The sequence below is a fragment of the Lolium rigidum genome, chromosome 1 (assembly GCF_022539505.1).
Source record: "Lolium rigidum isolate FL_2022 chromosome 1, APGP_CSIRO_Lrig_0.1, whole genome shotgun sequence".
Classification (NCBI taxonomy): domain Eukaryota; kingdom Viridiplantae; phylum Streptophyta; class Magnoliopsida; order Poales; family Poaceae; genus Lolium; species Lolium rigidum.
In genome coordinates, this window is record NC_061508.1 from 15,453,402 (window position 1) to 15,468,723 (window position 15,322).

The following is a 15,322-nucleotide window of genomic DNA, read 5'->3' on the forward strand; positions in this document are numbered from 1 at the left end:
TTTCCAGTTCCAAATTCCATAATATACATGGTCAATGCTGTTGGCTTGGAATGACAAGAACAAATGTGTTGTATTTACTACAACAAAAGAACCCAGAAGGTAAATGACATGTTGGGCATCTGCGTTGCATGTAAATTATTGGGTCAAGATGAACAAACACAACCATCATACAAGAACAATTCAAAATGCACAACAGGGAACACCCCATCATACTAGACCAATTCAAAATGCACAACAGGGAACAACGCATACAATATTGTGCATGCTTATATTGTCACGCATTTGCAACTACATGAAAATGAACCATTATACTAGAACAAAGTTCTCCAGAATAAAATGACAGAAGCACTCACAATGTGGACATTTTATATTACCACTGTCATCAGGTCTGTCTTAGAAGTTTCAACCATACAGAAATTGAACATGAAGAACTAACACAAGTCTCTTCCGAACTGTACAATTTTTGTTCTTTACAGAAACCAAACCAAAAGCATCATCATCCAGTCATCATCATCATCAACTCCCCACACATCTATCTGTACAGAGGGGGGTCAAAGGCGACATCTGTTGCGACAAAAACCAGTAGATGCGCCACGCCAGGAATCCTTCCTGCACTAAACCAATCATCTTCCTCACTTTTTATACAATTTGGGATGGATACCGTCCTTGTCATCGACAGTTAGACATTATGGCGACTCCGGGCCTGCTGGTTGGTTACTCTACAAACTTCCCATCATGGAACTCTCTCCGGCCATCTTGTCGTTGGGATTATCATCCTCTTCGTAGCCGAGGGGCTCCCTGCTGGCAACTGCCCCGCCATCCAGAGGCATGTGGATGCAGATCCCGTTGGGAAATGGTTCCTGGATTTCATTTGTGGTATTAGAGCACTTTGCACCAAGGGGCGATATCGCATAAATAAACACACTGGTATTGAAGTGTAAATTATTACCTGGTTTCCAGTCTCTGGCCCATTGGAATGGAAAAGAATGGGGCGGCATCTCTTGTCCTCGTTCATCAAACTTGAATTCTGAAAATGTGAGATAAGTGCGTTCCTTCCCTGTATCCTACCATAAGCCAATGAGGCTACTTTCTCGCTGTTAAACTTCTCCCATTTCTTCCCATTGAACGCCTGCAAATTGAAGACATGCATAAAAGTGACCTTTCAAGCTACACAGATAATTTAACCAGCAAACTTAGGCTGCACTGCCAATAAAAACCCACCTGGTAGAAAGATATAATGTGCACAGGGGATATCATGTTAATGAACGCATAGCCGACATTGCATTTGTTCTGCAGGGAGAAGTGGAAAAATAATTATTAGATTGCCAGGGTATCCAAATAATAAGTCCTTGAAAACAACAGTGGTTATATGTAAATATACTACCTTGAAATCAATTGGCAGGTAGAAGAAGTCATATGTTCCTTTGTGGAGCTCATCGATTGCAGCTAAAAGCATTTTAGATGTGTACCTATCGAATTCAGGAAAAACCAAATGAGGACAACTAACAAGCAAATAAAGATCACACAACGAAACACAACATGGAAACTGCATACTTGTTTGGAATGTTTTTAATCATCAATGTTGTCCGAGTATCCTCCCCTTTACGGATCTTCTCCAAATCAAGCTGATACTGCTTTTTGCTATCTGCTTGGAACACGCTGCTGTCAACCCGGCGGTTACGGCCACGGTCCATTGAGCTGTCAAGTCCGAAATAACCAGGCCCTTGATATGTAGGATTCCCAAAGAAAGGTTGGCTCAACCTTGGTGATGACAGTATTGGCCTGAAGTTAGCTGAGTTATTATCTGACAGGCTTCCACTTAGAGAAGAAACAGGATTTAGAGAAGCACGAGAAGCCATGTTCATCATGAGGCCTCCCCCATTTCGGTTAGTACCAATGTTCCCAATATTCCCAAACCTAACTTGATTCATAAAAGACGTCTCGGGCGATTCAGGTAAAAATCCAAAGTGACTCTCGAATGGAGCACCTGAAGGGGCAGACCCAACATGATGACGGTTTTGATCTGACGATCCAAACAATGAAGCCTGGCGACTACCATACAAGAAGCCTTGACCCTGAGGGCGGCTACTAGATGACATTGCATGACCAATTGATGGTGGACGCCACATTGAGGGTTGAGAATGTTCCGGATAAGGCTTTGGGCTGCCCCACAGAAACTCAGGCCCTGTTAAAGTCCCAGGACTTGAGCTCATATGCTCACTTTTGTGATCTTGATATGACTGGGAATGCTGAAATGCAGCACCAAGGGAGTGGTTGCTGTTTGAGAATACTTGATCATATTTAGACCAGTTGCTATCCTTCCCGATGGGTGCAATCTTCATAGCATTTGACATCATTGAAGGGGAGATTCCAATAGGGCTCATTCCATTTCCAGTAGGTGAATTGTTAAATGCTTGCAACAAATTGCTATCGGTTGGACTACCATATTGAGTCCATACGCCTGTCAAGAGATCATAAGTTTTAGTTCTAAGCAGGTGTTTGGAAGAATAATGATGAGTGTGTGGATAACAAGACTTGGAACTAATCCAGTAAATGTACCAGGAGGAGAATTAGCCATAGGCGATCCAACATGAGGATTCCTATATCCTCTGGGTTCATCTTGTTCAAGTTCATGACCAAGCTGTTGCACCAAGCTAAATCAAAAGAAAACAATAAAAAAGAATCACATCAGATTGGTACATGTCGAATACAAATAACTGCAAAATTGTGATGTCTGAAACTCAAGGAACATCTCTAGAGGAGCAAACAGGCATATCTAGAGCTTAAACAATATACAGTTAAAATAACTACGGGAGTATGAAGGGTTTCACTAACATAGCAATAACCAATAACTACTAAGGGAAAACCTCAAAATGGAAAATTGACATTGCCATGGTCATGCCAAATGATGAAAACTTGATACACGTTAGTACTAGTTGTATAGCAGATAAATAAAATGTAGCTGCAGCACACACAACTTATCCAGGAAGATTGAAAGAAACTGGGCACAGAAACAACAAATTTAGGTGCAAGCACACCTTCTGCGTGTTCCACCAGGGCGACTTGGCTCCAATTTGATGCGTTTTCCAGCAATCTCGCTCTTATTCAGTGACCGAAGAGCAGCTTCTGCTGCCCTCACATCATAGAACTCAATAAACTTATGGTGTTTTTTGTTAGGCGTCTCTCTTATCTGCAAACAGAAATCAAACATCATCAGCTTGAATACCGAAAGGAAGACGTGTTTTTTCATGAAAGAACTTCATTCAGGGGAAACTTGGGAGTAGCATCCTGACCTCCTTTACTTCACCATATGCTCCGAAAATTTGGCGAACTTCTTCATTAGAAACAGATGGATCTAAGTTGAAAATAACAAGAGTTCCCTGGTTTAAATCTTTGTCGGATGGATTCTCCTGCAAAATCAACATGGTGGTCATTTTCAAGGAGTGCTTTTGTGAGCAAAGGTCTAAGGGTGTAAAAGAGAAACATAGCAAACCTTTGGGATAGAAAAATGTATGTCCAGCTTTCTCCTCCTCAGAGGCTTATTCTGCAATGAACGCATTGCACCACGAGCAGCTCGGATATCGAAATAAGATATCATTACAAAGCCCCTATGCTTTGTTGCAGTGTAAAGGGTTCGAATATCCCCAAATTGCTGAAAGAAATGACAATAAATGAGCACTGTGAAGACCGATTCAGGTTCATCAAGTGAAGATGACAATAATGAACACTGTTAAAGCCTAACAGCATACTAGCAGATGAGAAGGTGTCATAATTGTTCAGTTACAGGATAGACATACTGCTTAGTAGAAGGAACAAATCGGACTGGCAATGCAATTAAAAGTAGTAAAAAATATCTAATTTGCAGTGGGGTTAATAATACCTCAAACAGAGAGCGCAGCTCGGAGTCCTCAACATTGCTATTAATGTTCCTGACAAACAATGTCCTTGAAGGGTGCTCCCCAAAGGGATGCTCCCCAGCCACAGCCCCAGGACTGTTTGAGAGGCCGAAATTGTTGTTGACCCCATTGCTGCCTCTGAGCCCATCCCCGATGCTGGTGTTCCCCAGACCAGACGTGATGCTCTCCAGAGGGTCCGAGTCGAGCTCCATGCCCCCTCCGCTGCCAAACACATCAAACTCCTCCAGCTCCTCGGCAGGGTTGTTTGGCTGCGCAGCCGACGGCTCGATCTCGTTTGTGATCCCCGCGAAAAGGTCGTCTTCATCAGGCAGCAAGTCGTCGATTTGCCGGAGATCAAAGTCAAACTTGTAGTCATCGTTCCCTAGAGGATCATGGTCGAAGTCCTTGAGCTTTGCAGAGGCGTCGTCCATCACCAGAGGTGTGGCATGCGCAGAATCAGGAGAGATTACTGAAAGAAAACAGAACACACGCGGTCAGGAGTAGCAAGAGAAACACGCTCGGCACATAATTCTGAGATTAGCAAGATTTCTGGCACACTAAATCTGAGATTAGTCAACAACAAGATGGTGTTTCCTTTTTCATACACCCGGTTTGCGCATAATCACTACTAGCTCTCGCCTCTCAGTAGGTAGCCCGACCGCAGGTCTGCGGAAACCAGGGTGTTTGTGCAATAATGGTAACAGGTAACTGTGACGTTCACATTCAGTCAAGAAAGATGATGCCCATAATATACATGCCTAGAGATAAAACACGGGAGTGTACGTACATTTTTCATGCGGAAGAACAGGCAGCGAGGTGGAGAAGATGCTGGTGTCGCCGCTGAGGCCATTGCGCGCGTTGGACTGCGGCGCCGGAGGGACTCCCCACGGGTTGCTGCTGCCATATCCCGCCGCCGTCTGCCGCTTCTTGACCGCGAGCGGCACCGCAAAACCTAATAAGCAACACAAAGTCAAAGGCAGGCATTCAGATAATGGGCGAGCAGGTAGCTGCAAAGCAGTGCATGCGGGGGGGATTGATAGGTAGGGTACCTGGTGGACTGAACGGGGCCGGCGACCGAGGGTCCATCACCGCATTCGTCGCCGAGGAGGGGTACCTACAAGAGCAAGCAGAGAGACGGAGCTGATTTTAGCATTCGAATTCGAGTTCCCTTACATATATACAGCTAATACTCCGTCCGCGGATGAAGGACGAGCTCGGCGCGGGCGATTGGACTCTTGGGCGCCGCGGAAGGCTCAATGGGAATAATCAACAGCTACCGACTAGATAATCATCTCTTCCTGCCATCAGAGGTTGGAGCGGCGATGAATGAATTCGGTGGAGAAGGGCGGGCGGGCGAGGGAGGGGGAAGACGCAACGCAAGGCAAGCGAACCGGGTCAACCAGGGGATGAGTGTATTCCGGAAGTGGATAAGCACGAAGCAACGGAAGTTTGACTTGGCGAGAAGAGCGGCGGCGCCAAGGAAACCCGGGCTTGCCACGATCACCAATCTACAGCAGCTCGGATTCATGGAGGCAGCCGCGGATTAAGCCCTAGGCAGTAGTAACCGAACGAGAAGGATCACGGCCGCGCTAAACCCAGGAAGAACCGGCGGCGGCGCGGAGAAGGAAGGAGGGAGGAGCAACTGACCTCGTGCGCGCGCGGCTCCGTCGGGGTGTGCGGAAACCCTAGCCGCCCGGAGAAATCTCCGTCGATGCTTGCGTTGGTTCGCGATGTCTGGGAAGAAGAGAAGAAGAAGAGGGGAAAGGAAAGAGAAAGAGAAAGCCCAAATCTTGCGCTCTCTTCTCTCCTCTCTCTTTCCTTTTTTTATATAATGGGAAAATAATTATTATATCGAGCTTAATTTTAGTAGTCGAAGCAATTGGTAGTGGACGCCAGGAAAATTATCTATCTATATCTATCCGGGAAATAAAAATAATCTACTAGATAATAAAAAAATCGTCTGGGAAGGAGTAGTGGGATGGATAGGGACAGCTATGATGATTGAGGCCAGTCCTTTCGTACCGTCCTCTCCTGCTCAGGGTTACATGACAGGTGGGGCCGGGTACGACTGGCGGCCCACCTGTAGGCTGGCTAGCGTCTCAGCAGCGTGTCGGTTAGCGCGCCCGCTAGTGGCCAACGGCCTCACGGGAGGCCCACAGAGCTCGGAGTGGTGGGGCCACGAGCCCGATCCTGGCGCCTGGGCCCGCGTCGTCAGCGAGGAGACCGGTCTGGATGCGCTCGTGGCCGTCCGTGCGTGGGGAGCAGCAGCATAGCATAGGCTGCATTGGAACTCCGACTCGCGTCCGCTTTACCATCACCGCTACTACTTCTCCTCCTCCCAAGGTAAAGAGAAAAAGGAAACGACCTTTAACCACGCACACACATACCCCTCTTTTTTTCACTTCTATAATAAGGGTTTTTTAATTAAAAGAATTTTCAAAAGTAATTAAACGATTCCAATCCATTAGAATTTTCAGAATGAAATTGATATGAATTGCTTTTCTGCACTTTAATCCTACTATAAGAGCTCTAGCAAGAGGTTTGACCTCTTGAAATAATTCTAACATGTCCATGCCAACTATAACATGCACTCCGTTCATAAAGTATTCCTGCCTTTTTTTCCTCTAGCGCAACCTAACGATTCTTGAGTTGTCAGTTCAGTAAAATCTCACTTGCAACAATAATTACTGTGTTTTTTTTCTGTACTGCTTTGTTTTCCCAATTCTTCCAAACCAAAGAGGACTTAAAGCTCTAGTGCATTTTCTCTCTGATATAGTATTAATAACCGTCAACGGTATTACAAATAGCTCTAAAAGTAATAACAATTATAAGGCTAGTCATAGTGGGGAGTAACTTAGATTAGTAACATGACATATGTTACTAGTCTAAGTTACTACCTTCATAGTGGGTAGTAACTTATTTGTGGTGTCATGCATTGTGTCATTTAGTATGTTGTAGACTCATCTTGTCTTGGGGTGTGTGATGTTATGGTAACATAGCTAGTTACCACCTCACTCTTTTTTTTCATTTATTGTCATGCCATGTCACCAAAATGCATTGGGGTGTGTGATGTTACTAGCTATGTTACTCCCACTATGAGTACTCTAAATAGATCTTTGGACAACCAAGACTAGAGCGGGATGAATGTGCGTCGCTCCCTCACAGGAGTAAAACAAAGCTTGTCGTGTTAGAGTTTGGTATGCTAAGCAGATGCGAAATCGCCATGCTAAAACCCCTAAAAACTACCAGCAAATATCTCAAAAAGATGATAACCATAAATCAAAAGGCTATAACTTACACCCGCACCGACTGTACGTCCAAGGCGATCCATTAGGAAGACAACTCCACATGCTTGGATAGGGTGGGCAAGATCTTATTCTAATCTCGGGAAATAAGCGCCGCCTCACCATCCTAAAAAAACATTACAAACAGCTAAAAAAAGGCAACAAACTCAGTCTTGGCCGATTCCAGATTCCAAGAAATACCAGAATCCGTCATAAAAGGAAAACAGGGAAAAAAGAATGATTTGAGCTAGCTACAATCCAATCCATGGATGATGGATGGGATGCAAAAAAGTCTTGGATGTGACTTGCAGGCAATTACATTAAAAGATGATTGCTTTGGCTGCTTGACTAGATAACCACTTTTATATTTTGTCCTACAGAATATTCCACCACTGGCTATTACTATTAGCTAAGCACTTCCTCCCGTGTTGATTTTGATGATGCTCTTTGCAGCTCGGGATAAGTACGGCCATCATCACTTAATTGGCGGGGGGTTGCTGATGCCGTGTGAACTCTCATCACCTTTCCTCGCAAGTTACCTATACGTACGCGTGTTGAATACCAAGCTCGATCCAGTCAGCAGTCCACATGGATAACCTAGCTGATCCTACTACTTCGTTGAAATTGGTACAGTATGTTTTTAGGAGTACATCTCTGGCTTAGACAGTTAACCTTTGATGAGCTCAACACAGGCAAATGAGCAATTGGCTGATTGACTGATTGATTAGTCTGCAACAACAACTCTGGTATACCTAGTCTTGTAGTATTAGTACTGTTACATTTGTAGAGCAAAAAAAATAAGAGAGATTCCGTGGGCACGATTTCTCTCCATCCGTGTTGCATACGCGTGATGATAAAAGTAAAATTAAAGTCAAGGAACGAGACAAATGGCATCCAGCACCAATCACTGAATCTAATCACCATATAGTATAGTACTATCTCCAATCAGTAATCAGCAGATAATCCCCCAACAACCAACACATGGATGGGCCACTCCCACAAGAAAACAATATAACATGTTGTTTGTTCCAACTTCCGCATCCATCCATTCCACCAGATACAGAGCACGCAAAGACTCTGAATCTGAACCATGCATTGCCCTGCCCAGGACAGTCCCTACCCGAGAAAGCTTCAGAAACAGACACCGGCAGCTCTTGCCTTGCTCAAGGCTGCTTGCTGCTATCCTGATCCTGATGCAGTTGCATGTCACACCACCACACCTCCTTTTCTCCTCCCTTTTTGTTGAAAAGCTCACACATCCACATCATGGCCAATGCCATTGCATCACCAACAAGTTACAAGTATAGGCTTTTTTATTTCTTCCTCTTGACGTACAAACAATCTTCATCATGCTCTCCTTGCTTATGTTACACACATCAATCTAGTCTAGTTGACATGCTTCTTTGCTTATGGTATACACATACACGATGGGATAAGAATATGGGATTGGATTGGGTTGGCTAGGAGGATAAATTTGTACATGCTGCAGCAGCTTGTTCCTACTGGATTATTGGCCTTTACACAGGCACCTAGTATACATGGCCTGGGAATTTATTCCTACCTGAGGAACCAGAGCTATTGATTCTAGGGAACTATTAGTTCTTGTCATCCTTGTTGCCGCCGGTTGCCGCAGGTCCATCGTCTCCATGAACTTCCTCTTGTGAGAAGTGGGACTTGAGCCCAATCCAGCACTGGTAGTAGTCGAGGTCCCGGGACGGCGACTCGAGAGCCCAACGGCACACACGGGGGATCAGTGCCGACTCGAACATGAAAGCCAGAGTGCCGCGCAGCCTCGACGGCTCGTTTGCGTCTCCACCGAGCCTGCTGATTGTTGCCTCGTACGTCTTGGTGTCCGGTCCGTGCGGTGTCATGCAGTTGTGGAGGCTGGCACCTCCGGGGAGAAAACCATCGGCTTTAGCCTGCACCACAAGTTCAGTTCAGTTCAGGGAATAACCACCATCCAACACAACTAGAACTAGTTTCAGTAATAATTCACCACAGAGAATTTATGATAAGGAGGCTAGAGATTACCTCATATATCCCATAGATCAAACCCATGAACTCGCTCATGCAGTTGCGATGATAGTACGGAGGACGGAACGTGTTCTCGGCGACAAGCCATCGTGGAGGGAATATCACAAAATCAAGTAGTGCGGCGCCAGGCTTATCAGTTGGAGCAGTTAGCACTGAAAATTGAGAAAACATTAGTCACACAACATAACCCAAGAAGCAGCTAAAATGCCCCCCAAACGGAATTATCTCAGTGCGAAGCAATCACCTGTGTTTACTGATGGGTCGGCGTGATCAAACAAGACGGTATTAAATGGACAGAACTTACTCAGATCGTACTGAAAGGAAATAAGATTAAGTTAGGCAAATATAGCATGTGGTGGGCACGAAGCAACCAGACAGCTATTCCTGATCAGTTATGCAGAAAACTGAAGATAATGTTTAACAGTTAAAAGTGAAGCAACCAGGCACTGGCATAGCTGAAATGGCTGGTTACCTTGTACGGGACATAATTTCCATGCCACGCTACCACATTAAACGGCGAAAAGTCCTGTGTGGCGGTGAATAGCTCACCACCATACTTCTGCACTATTACGTATCCAGGGCGGTGTGCTTGCTCAAACCATGCTGTGGGAGAAAGGAAATCCCTCGCAGAAGCCAAACCATTAGCACCTGCACAACAATGACTTATTAGGCATCTTCTAAGAGCATGAGCTGACGATCGTTCACAGTACAAAAATAAAAGGCAAAGGCACAAGAGTATTACCAATTGGGCCAAGATCAGGGAGCTGGAAGTGGGCACCAAAAATCTCGGAAACATAGCCACGCGAAGGGCCGTCAGGCAAGTCGACAGCGAATCGGAAACCTTGAGGAATGACCACAATTTCACCGGGCGGCACTAGCATCTTTCCGCATTCAGTTGTGATCAATAACTCTGGGCTTGACACCAAAACCATGGAAGATAATGAGGATAGACATTCACATCAAAGGTGAGCATAGCTGGACAGGAGTAAATGTTTGTATTTCTTTTAGAAAATATAAAAGTATGTCAGCAATCGCACATAACGACATAAAACGGCACAGGTGGGGCACTGAAAAGGATGCCAGAGCACAAAATTTTGGGGAGAACAACAGAAAGATGTGATTGTAACTGTAGTGGTAGTGGGGTCTGGTGTTACTAAAATAAAAAAATAAAAATGGTGCTTTGTGTGGCTGAATGTTGAGACAATTCCACTAAAATGGCTGCCAAGCGATAGGACAGCAGAGACAAGGTAGAATACCGCCTAGTTCGCTACGCATAAGCCATGAACATGTTTGTCGACAGGTAAGTAACACTGGGAGTCTAAGAGATGTGTGTAAATTGCATGGGGTGAAGCAAGAAAAACTTACTTCCTTGCTGAGGCACAATGAGGAAATCACCGTCGGCGTTGCAGAAGGCGCATCCATCCATAGACTTGTTGGCAGCATACCTACAACATGAGTGAGCAGTTAATGAGTCGTTCCATTTGGTCTGAACCTGGAACATGATGCCACCAGCATGAACTAAACACTGAAGCGTAAAGCCTAGTAAGCTACAAGCACAGAGAGGCAGATTGAGCAGTAGTACATGTGGACTGCGAATCCGTGTCGGAGGAAGGAGCTGCCGGCGCCGCAGATGGTGTAGAGGCCGTCGACGAAGTCGACATGCGGCGGGGCGCGCGGCACCTCTTGGGGCCTCCAGCGGAGCTGGGTGGGGGTGGCGACGGTGGTGGTGCGGTCGTCGAAGTCCCCGACGAGGCGGCGGTTGGGCGGGTCCCGCGGGTGGAAGGGCTCGTGGGTCACCGACGGCTTGATCCGGTACAGCCACCTGCAGTTGGTACTTGGTAGTGAGTAAGAAGTCATGGATCTTGGAGGAGCAGGCCGGGGAGGAAGAAGGTAGGTGGGTGGGTACGTGCGGAGGTTGCGGTGGCGCGGGGTGGTGAAGGAGGTGCCGGAGAGCTGCTCGGCGTAGAGGCCGAGCGGGCAGAGCAGCGGGCTGTTCTGGCCGACTGGGAGGGAGCCCGGCACCGCCTCCGACGAGAAGCTGTTGCCCAGCCCCGACAGGTACCTGTAGGTGTCGTCGCCCTCGAGCTGCGGCGGCGGCGGCGGTGGCCGTGGGTCGTTGGGGCTGGAGTTGGACATGGCGGCTGGCTGGCTGGCGAATGCGTGTAGCTCCGGGAGGCCGGCGATGAGCGAGTGGCAAGTAAGCAAGCCGTGAGTGACTCTCTCTGCTCGCCGTCGTCGTCGGCTAGTGTGTTGGAAGTGTCAGAGTTGATCTCTCCGCTCCCGTTGGTGCTGACTCAGCGCCCTCATCATCTACTAGTCTTCGAATCGCAGCCGTCCAAAATATTCAACCAGCCGAGCCGACCAGGTTGATTAGCAGCAGATTAACAACCCATTAATTTGATGCTTCAGATCTCAATACATATGGAGAAACAGTCAGTGACTTACTGCTGAAACACGCTGCCTATCTTTCCTGCTGAATATGTATGCCTGAAACACGGTTACCTCATGAGACCTCTGTAAACAAACTGAAAATCACCAAACCTCCTATCCTAGGTTGCCAACTTGGCATCTTCAAAGCTCACAGCCAAACACCTATACATATATACCCCTAGGATGCAAAACACTACCTATCTTCAAGATCAGCACCCAAATTCTTCCCTGACTATTCAAATCATGAACAATACAAGTAGACATTAAAATGTAATCATAACAGAAGTTGTGAATTAAAACAAAAACAAAAATGCGTGAGATTGTATAGAGATCAGCACTCTAATAAATAGATCCCTCTTAAGTTAATCAAAGACTATCCATTTCGCCGCATGAACAAGGATTCAGACATAGTAGTGGAATAAACTGTCTGGAAGTAACAGGTAACACAAGAAGATGAGAAACCAGTGAAGCAAATTATCTACCCCCACTCCTATTTTTCCACCTACAACTACTTACTAGCAAGGGAATGCAAACACCTAGAAATCCTGTGCAGAGCTCTACCCAGCTGCTGCTCACACAAAGTGACCCAAAGTAACAAGCGCTCACCTAACGGGCACCAAGCCACCTTGCATTGCAACCTTGTGGCTGCAGCCCGCACTCTTCTCACCAGGCCTGCCCCCTCTTCATCCACATATACTAGGCGTGATTTTTTGCATCCTCCATATAGATGAAAACTAGCTGACGTTCTGGTGTTGTCTACGAGAGCCATGAGGGGTTTTGCGATTGTTGTAGCAGCAGCGCTGCTGCTTGCCGGAGAGCTGCATTGCGCAAGAGCAGCACCCTCACCAGCAGAGGCGTCGGCAACACCATCTCCACCGCTGCCAACAGAGGCACCGCAGCCAGAAGCACCACTGCAGGCTCCTCAACCACCGCGGCGCGCAACAGCACCACCGCAGCCACGGCGACGGCCACACGGACCGCCGCACGGACGAGCCCCGCCGCCAGCGGTTCCTCGGGGGCAGGATCCACCGCTGCCACCACCACGGCCAGTGGCTCCTCCGAGGCCCAACCCTCCGTCACCACCACGGCAGGTTGTGCCTCCACAGGAACCCGCATTGGCGGCACCACCGCCACCGCCACCCAGGGCGAGGACCAACAATTACACTGTCGGCTGCACTACACTCCTCATATTTGGGGACTCGACAGTGGATCCTGGAAACAACAACCGTCTGAGGACGACCGCCAAGGCGAACTTCCTGCCCTACGGCATCAACTTCTATGGCCGGAGGCCGACTGGACGCTTCTCGAATGGCAGGCTAGCCACCGATATGCTGGGTAACGGAACAAACTTCTCCCTCTCCTTTCACACATTTCTCTGTCTACTGTTTAGGATACCTGGCTGACAGATTTGCCGGTTGTGCAGCGGATAAGCTTGGCATACAGAGGACTGTTCCAGGCTTTCTTGACCCGACGACGAAGCTGGGCCAGCTCAGGAAGGGTGTGAGCTTTGCATCGGCAGGATCTGGATACGACGATATCACTGCCAGCACATTAGTATGTCATTGACAACAATTGTTAATATTTTCTATTACATCACTGCATGAAAGTACATCTATTTGATAGTGATATTAGTGAATTGGTAAAGCAAATAATTCATGTCTTATTATTCACATGGAAAGAATCTACCACATAGTAGAGTTAACTTATATACATATATAGTAGGCCATAAAGTCATGACTGGTCATGCATCAAGGTTCATCTAAACAGCACCAAAAAGTTCAGTACTTGTTCCATTCACTTCATTCGTAAGGCTTACTTGGAGGGTAAATATAAAATGTAATGCTATTGAAGAAATCAAAACGAAATTGAGCTACTCATTTGCGATTGCACATCAAAATGGTAACATGAGTTAAGCAGAGAAACTTCTTAGATGGTAAGCTTATGGAAAGCAACCTGTGCAAACTTAATTGGAGGGTACTCCACAATTAGTACTGTAGTAGCATAGCAAGCTAAGCTTCTTACTTACAGAGCGCGTTGCCATTTCGGAGACAATTATGGCACTTCTGGCGCTACAAGCTACTGATCCGAGCATTGCACGGACCGAGAAGAGCGGAGAGGCTTGTTAACAGGGCTACCTTCATCATAAGCGCTGGCACAAATGACATGCTTCTGAACTACATCGCATCAAACCGGTCAGCTGGTCCTATTGGCATGCTGCGTTATGAGAACAACCTGATATCACGCCTCGGCAACTATACCCAGGTACACATGAATTTGGGACCAAACTAGCTAGCATCCGGCACATACAGCTTGGATGTTCTGTACTAATCAACGTTGAATGTCACATGCAGGTGATGAGAATGCTTGGAGGGAGAAGATTCTTATTTGTCGGGCTACCACCGATCGGATGTTTACCGATAGCGAGAACATTGCTTGGAAGGGGCCCAGATGGATGCGACAGCAACTTAAACCAGCTAGCGGCTTCCTTCAACTCGAGGCTGATTCAGCTATCGAATTTCATCAACTATCAACCCCGGTTAAGAAGTGCCTACATAGACACCTACACAATCATACGGGCGGCAACAGATAACCCTCAGAGTTATGGTATGCATTTCACATTTCTTTTGGACATTGGCAAGATGCAGCATTTCTTAAGCGTGATTAATCGATCTTTTCTTTTTATGTAATGACTGGATGAATGAACGGTAGGGTTGTCGGAGGTATCAAGAGGGTGCTGCGGATCAGGGATGATCGAAGTTGGTCAGACATGCAGAGGGCGAAGGACATGCCCAGATCCTAGCAAGTATCTCTACTGGGATGCCGTCCATCCAACAGAGACAACATACCAACTTATCACAAGTCTGATGCTGGACTCCATTGCTGGACTCTACAGCTAGGTGCTAAAGCTCAAAAGGATCCTCATCCTTATGTGGATCGAGCCTGTCTGTTAAGGTTGCACTAGCAGTGGGATCGTTTCTCCTTCCGTTTCTTTTTAACATCAGTGACTTGTGCTATATTCAAGTATACTGCAATATACTTGAGTTGTAAGACTAAAGTGATTTGTAGTTCTCATCCTTGCTCTTGTCATCTTTGTTTTTGTCTTTATCCTTATCTTCGCTGTTATCACTAGGAGCAGGATCACCAGGAGAGATGCCTCTGAAAGTGGCTTCAATCTTACTTATCCTAAACTACATCGTCTTTCCAATAGATGATAGATTATCTAATTTATTGCTCGGGGTAGCAGATTGGTTGGCTATGTGTTTCATGGCATCAGGACATGCTTTGTTGATGATCTTAATAAGCTTGAAGGGGGTATATATGAGACAAGTGTTAAATTGTGCAATTGTAAGAAACAGAGAGATTTAATTGGGTGGATCAGCATGAAGAAATTGATTCGAGAAGGCAGGTCAATTCCTTACAGTGGTTCTTGCCGATGTTCCACGTACGTCGATGAAGGGGTAAAAGAGGCAGCGCCGAGGACTATAATCCTGCTCTGAAATCACAAATCTTAATCAGGAAAATGGTCTGGATTTTCTCTAAATCACATCACAAATATATAGGGAAATGACAACACGAAAACAGCAACCACATAAAAGGATATGAAATGGCAGCAGGCATCAAGTATCAGGATTCATGATTGACAATCTTCTGCTACCTCGAATAGGGAGATTAAACAAC

At 46.4% G+C, this 15,322-nt stretch overlaps 3 protein-coding genes across 3 annotated transcripts; 1 reads left to right on the plus strand and 2 right to left on the minus strand.

The window, feature by feature from the left end:
- Nucleotides 1-342: 342 nt before the first annotated feature.
- On the minus strand, nt 343-5,681 carry LOC124684981 (protein MEI2-like 2). Its single transcript, XM_047219248.1, has 13 exons — nt 5,544-5,681; nt 4,946-5,010; nt 4,684-4,848; nt 3,881-4,365; nt 3,494-3,652; nt 3,294-3,410; nt 3,039-3,190; nt 2,560-2,654; nt 1,555-2,461; nt 1,385-1,469; nt 1,222-1,290; nt 950-1,129; nt 343-860 (listed from the first exon to the last, which is right to left on the minus strand). The coding sequence occupies exons 2-13, from the start codon at nt 4,980-4,982 to the stop codon at nt 720-722; spliced, it is 2,592 nt and encodes an 863-aa protein (XP_047075204.1). The 5' UTR covers nt 4,983-5,010; nt 5,544-5,681; the 3' UTR covers nt 343-719.
- Nucleotides 5,682-8,475: 2,794 nt separating this feature from the next.
- Nucleotides 8,476-11,456, minus strand: LOC124684982 (homogentisate 1,2-dioxygenase-like). Its single transcript, XM_047219249.1, has 8 exons — nt 11,121-11,456; nt 10,797-11,036; nt 10,580-10,659; nt 9,957-10,124; nt 9,687-9,862; nt 9,459-9,528; nt 9,212-9,366; nt 8,476-9,099 (listed from the first exon to the last, which is right to left on the minus strand). Exons 1-8 carry the CDS (start codon nt 11,348-11,350, stop codon nt 8,776-8,778), a joined length of 1,443 nt encoding a protein of 480 aa, XP_047075205.1. The 5' UTR covers nt 11,351-11,456; the 3' UTR covers nt 8,476-8,775.
- Nucleotides 11,457-12,411: 955 nt separating this feature from the next.
- Nucleotides 12,412-14,543, plus strand: LOC124704531 (GDSL esterase/lipase At5g45950-like). Its single transcript, XM_047236804.1, has 5 exons — nt 12,412-12,979; nt 13,068-13,198; nt 13,673-13,906; nt 13,996-14,248; nt 14,354-14,543. The coding sequence occupies exons 1-5, from the start codon at nt 12,412-12,414 to the stop codon at nt 14,539-14,541; spliced, it is 1,374 nt and encodes a 457-aa protein (XP_047092760.1). The 3' UTR covers nt 14,542-14,543.
- The last annotated feature ends 779 nt before the right edge of the window (nt 14,544-15,322 follow it).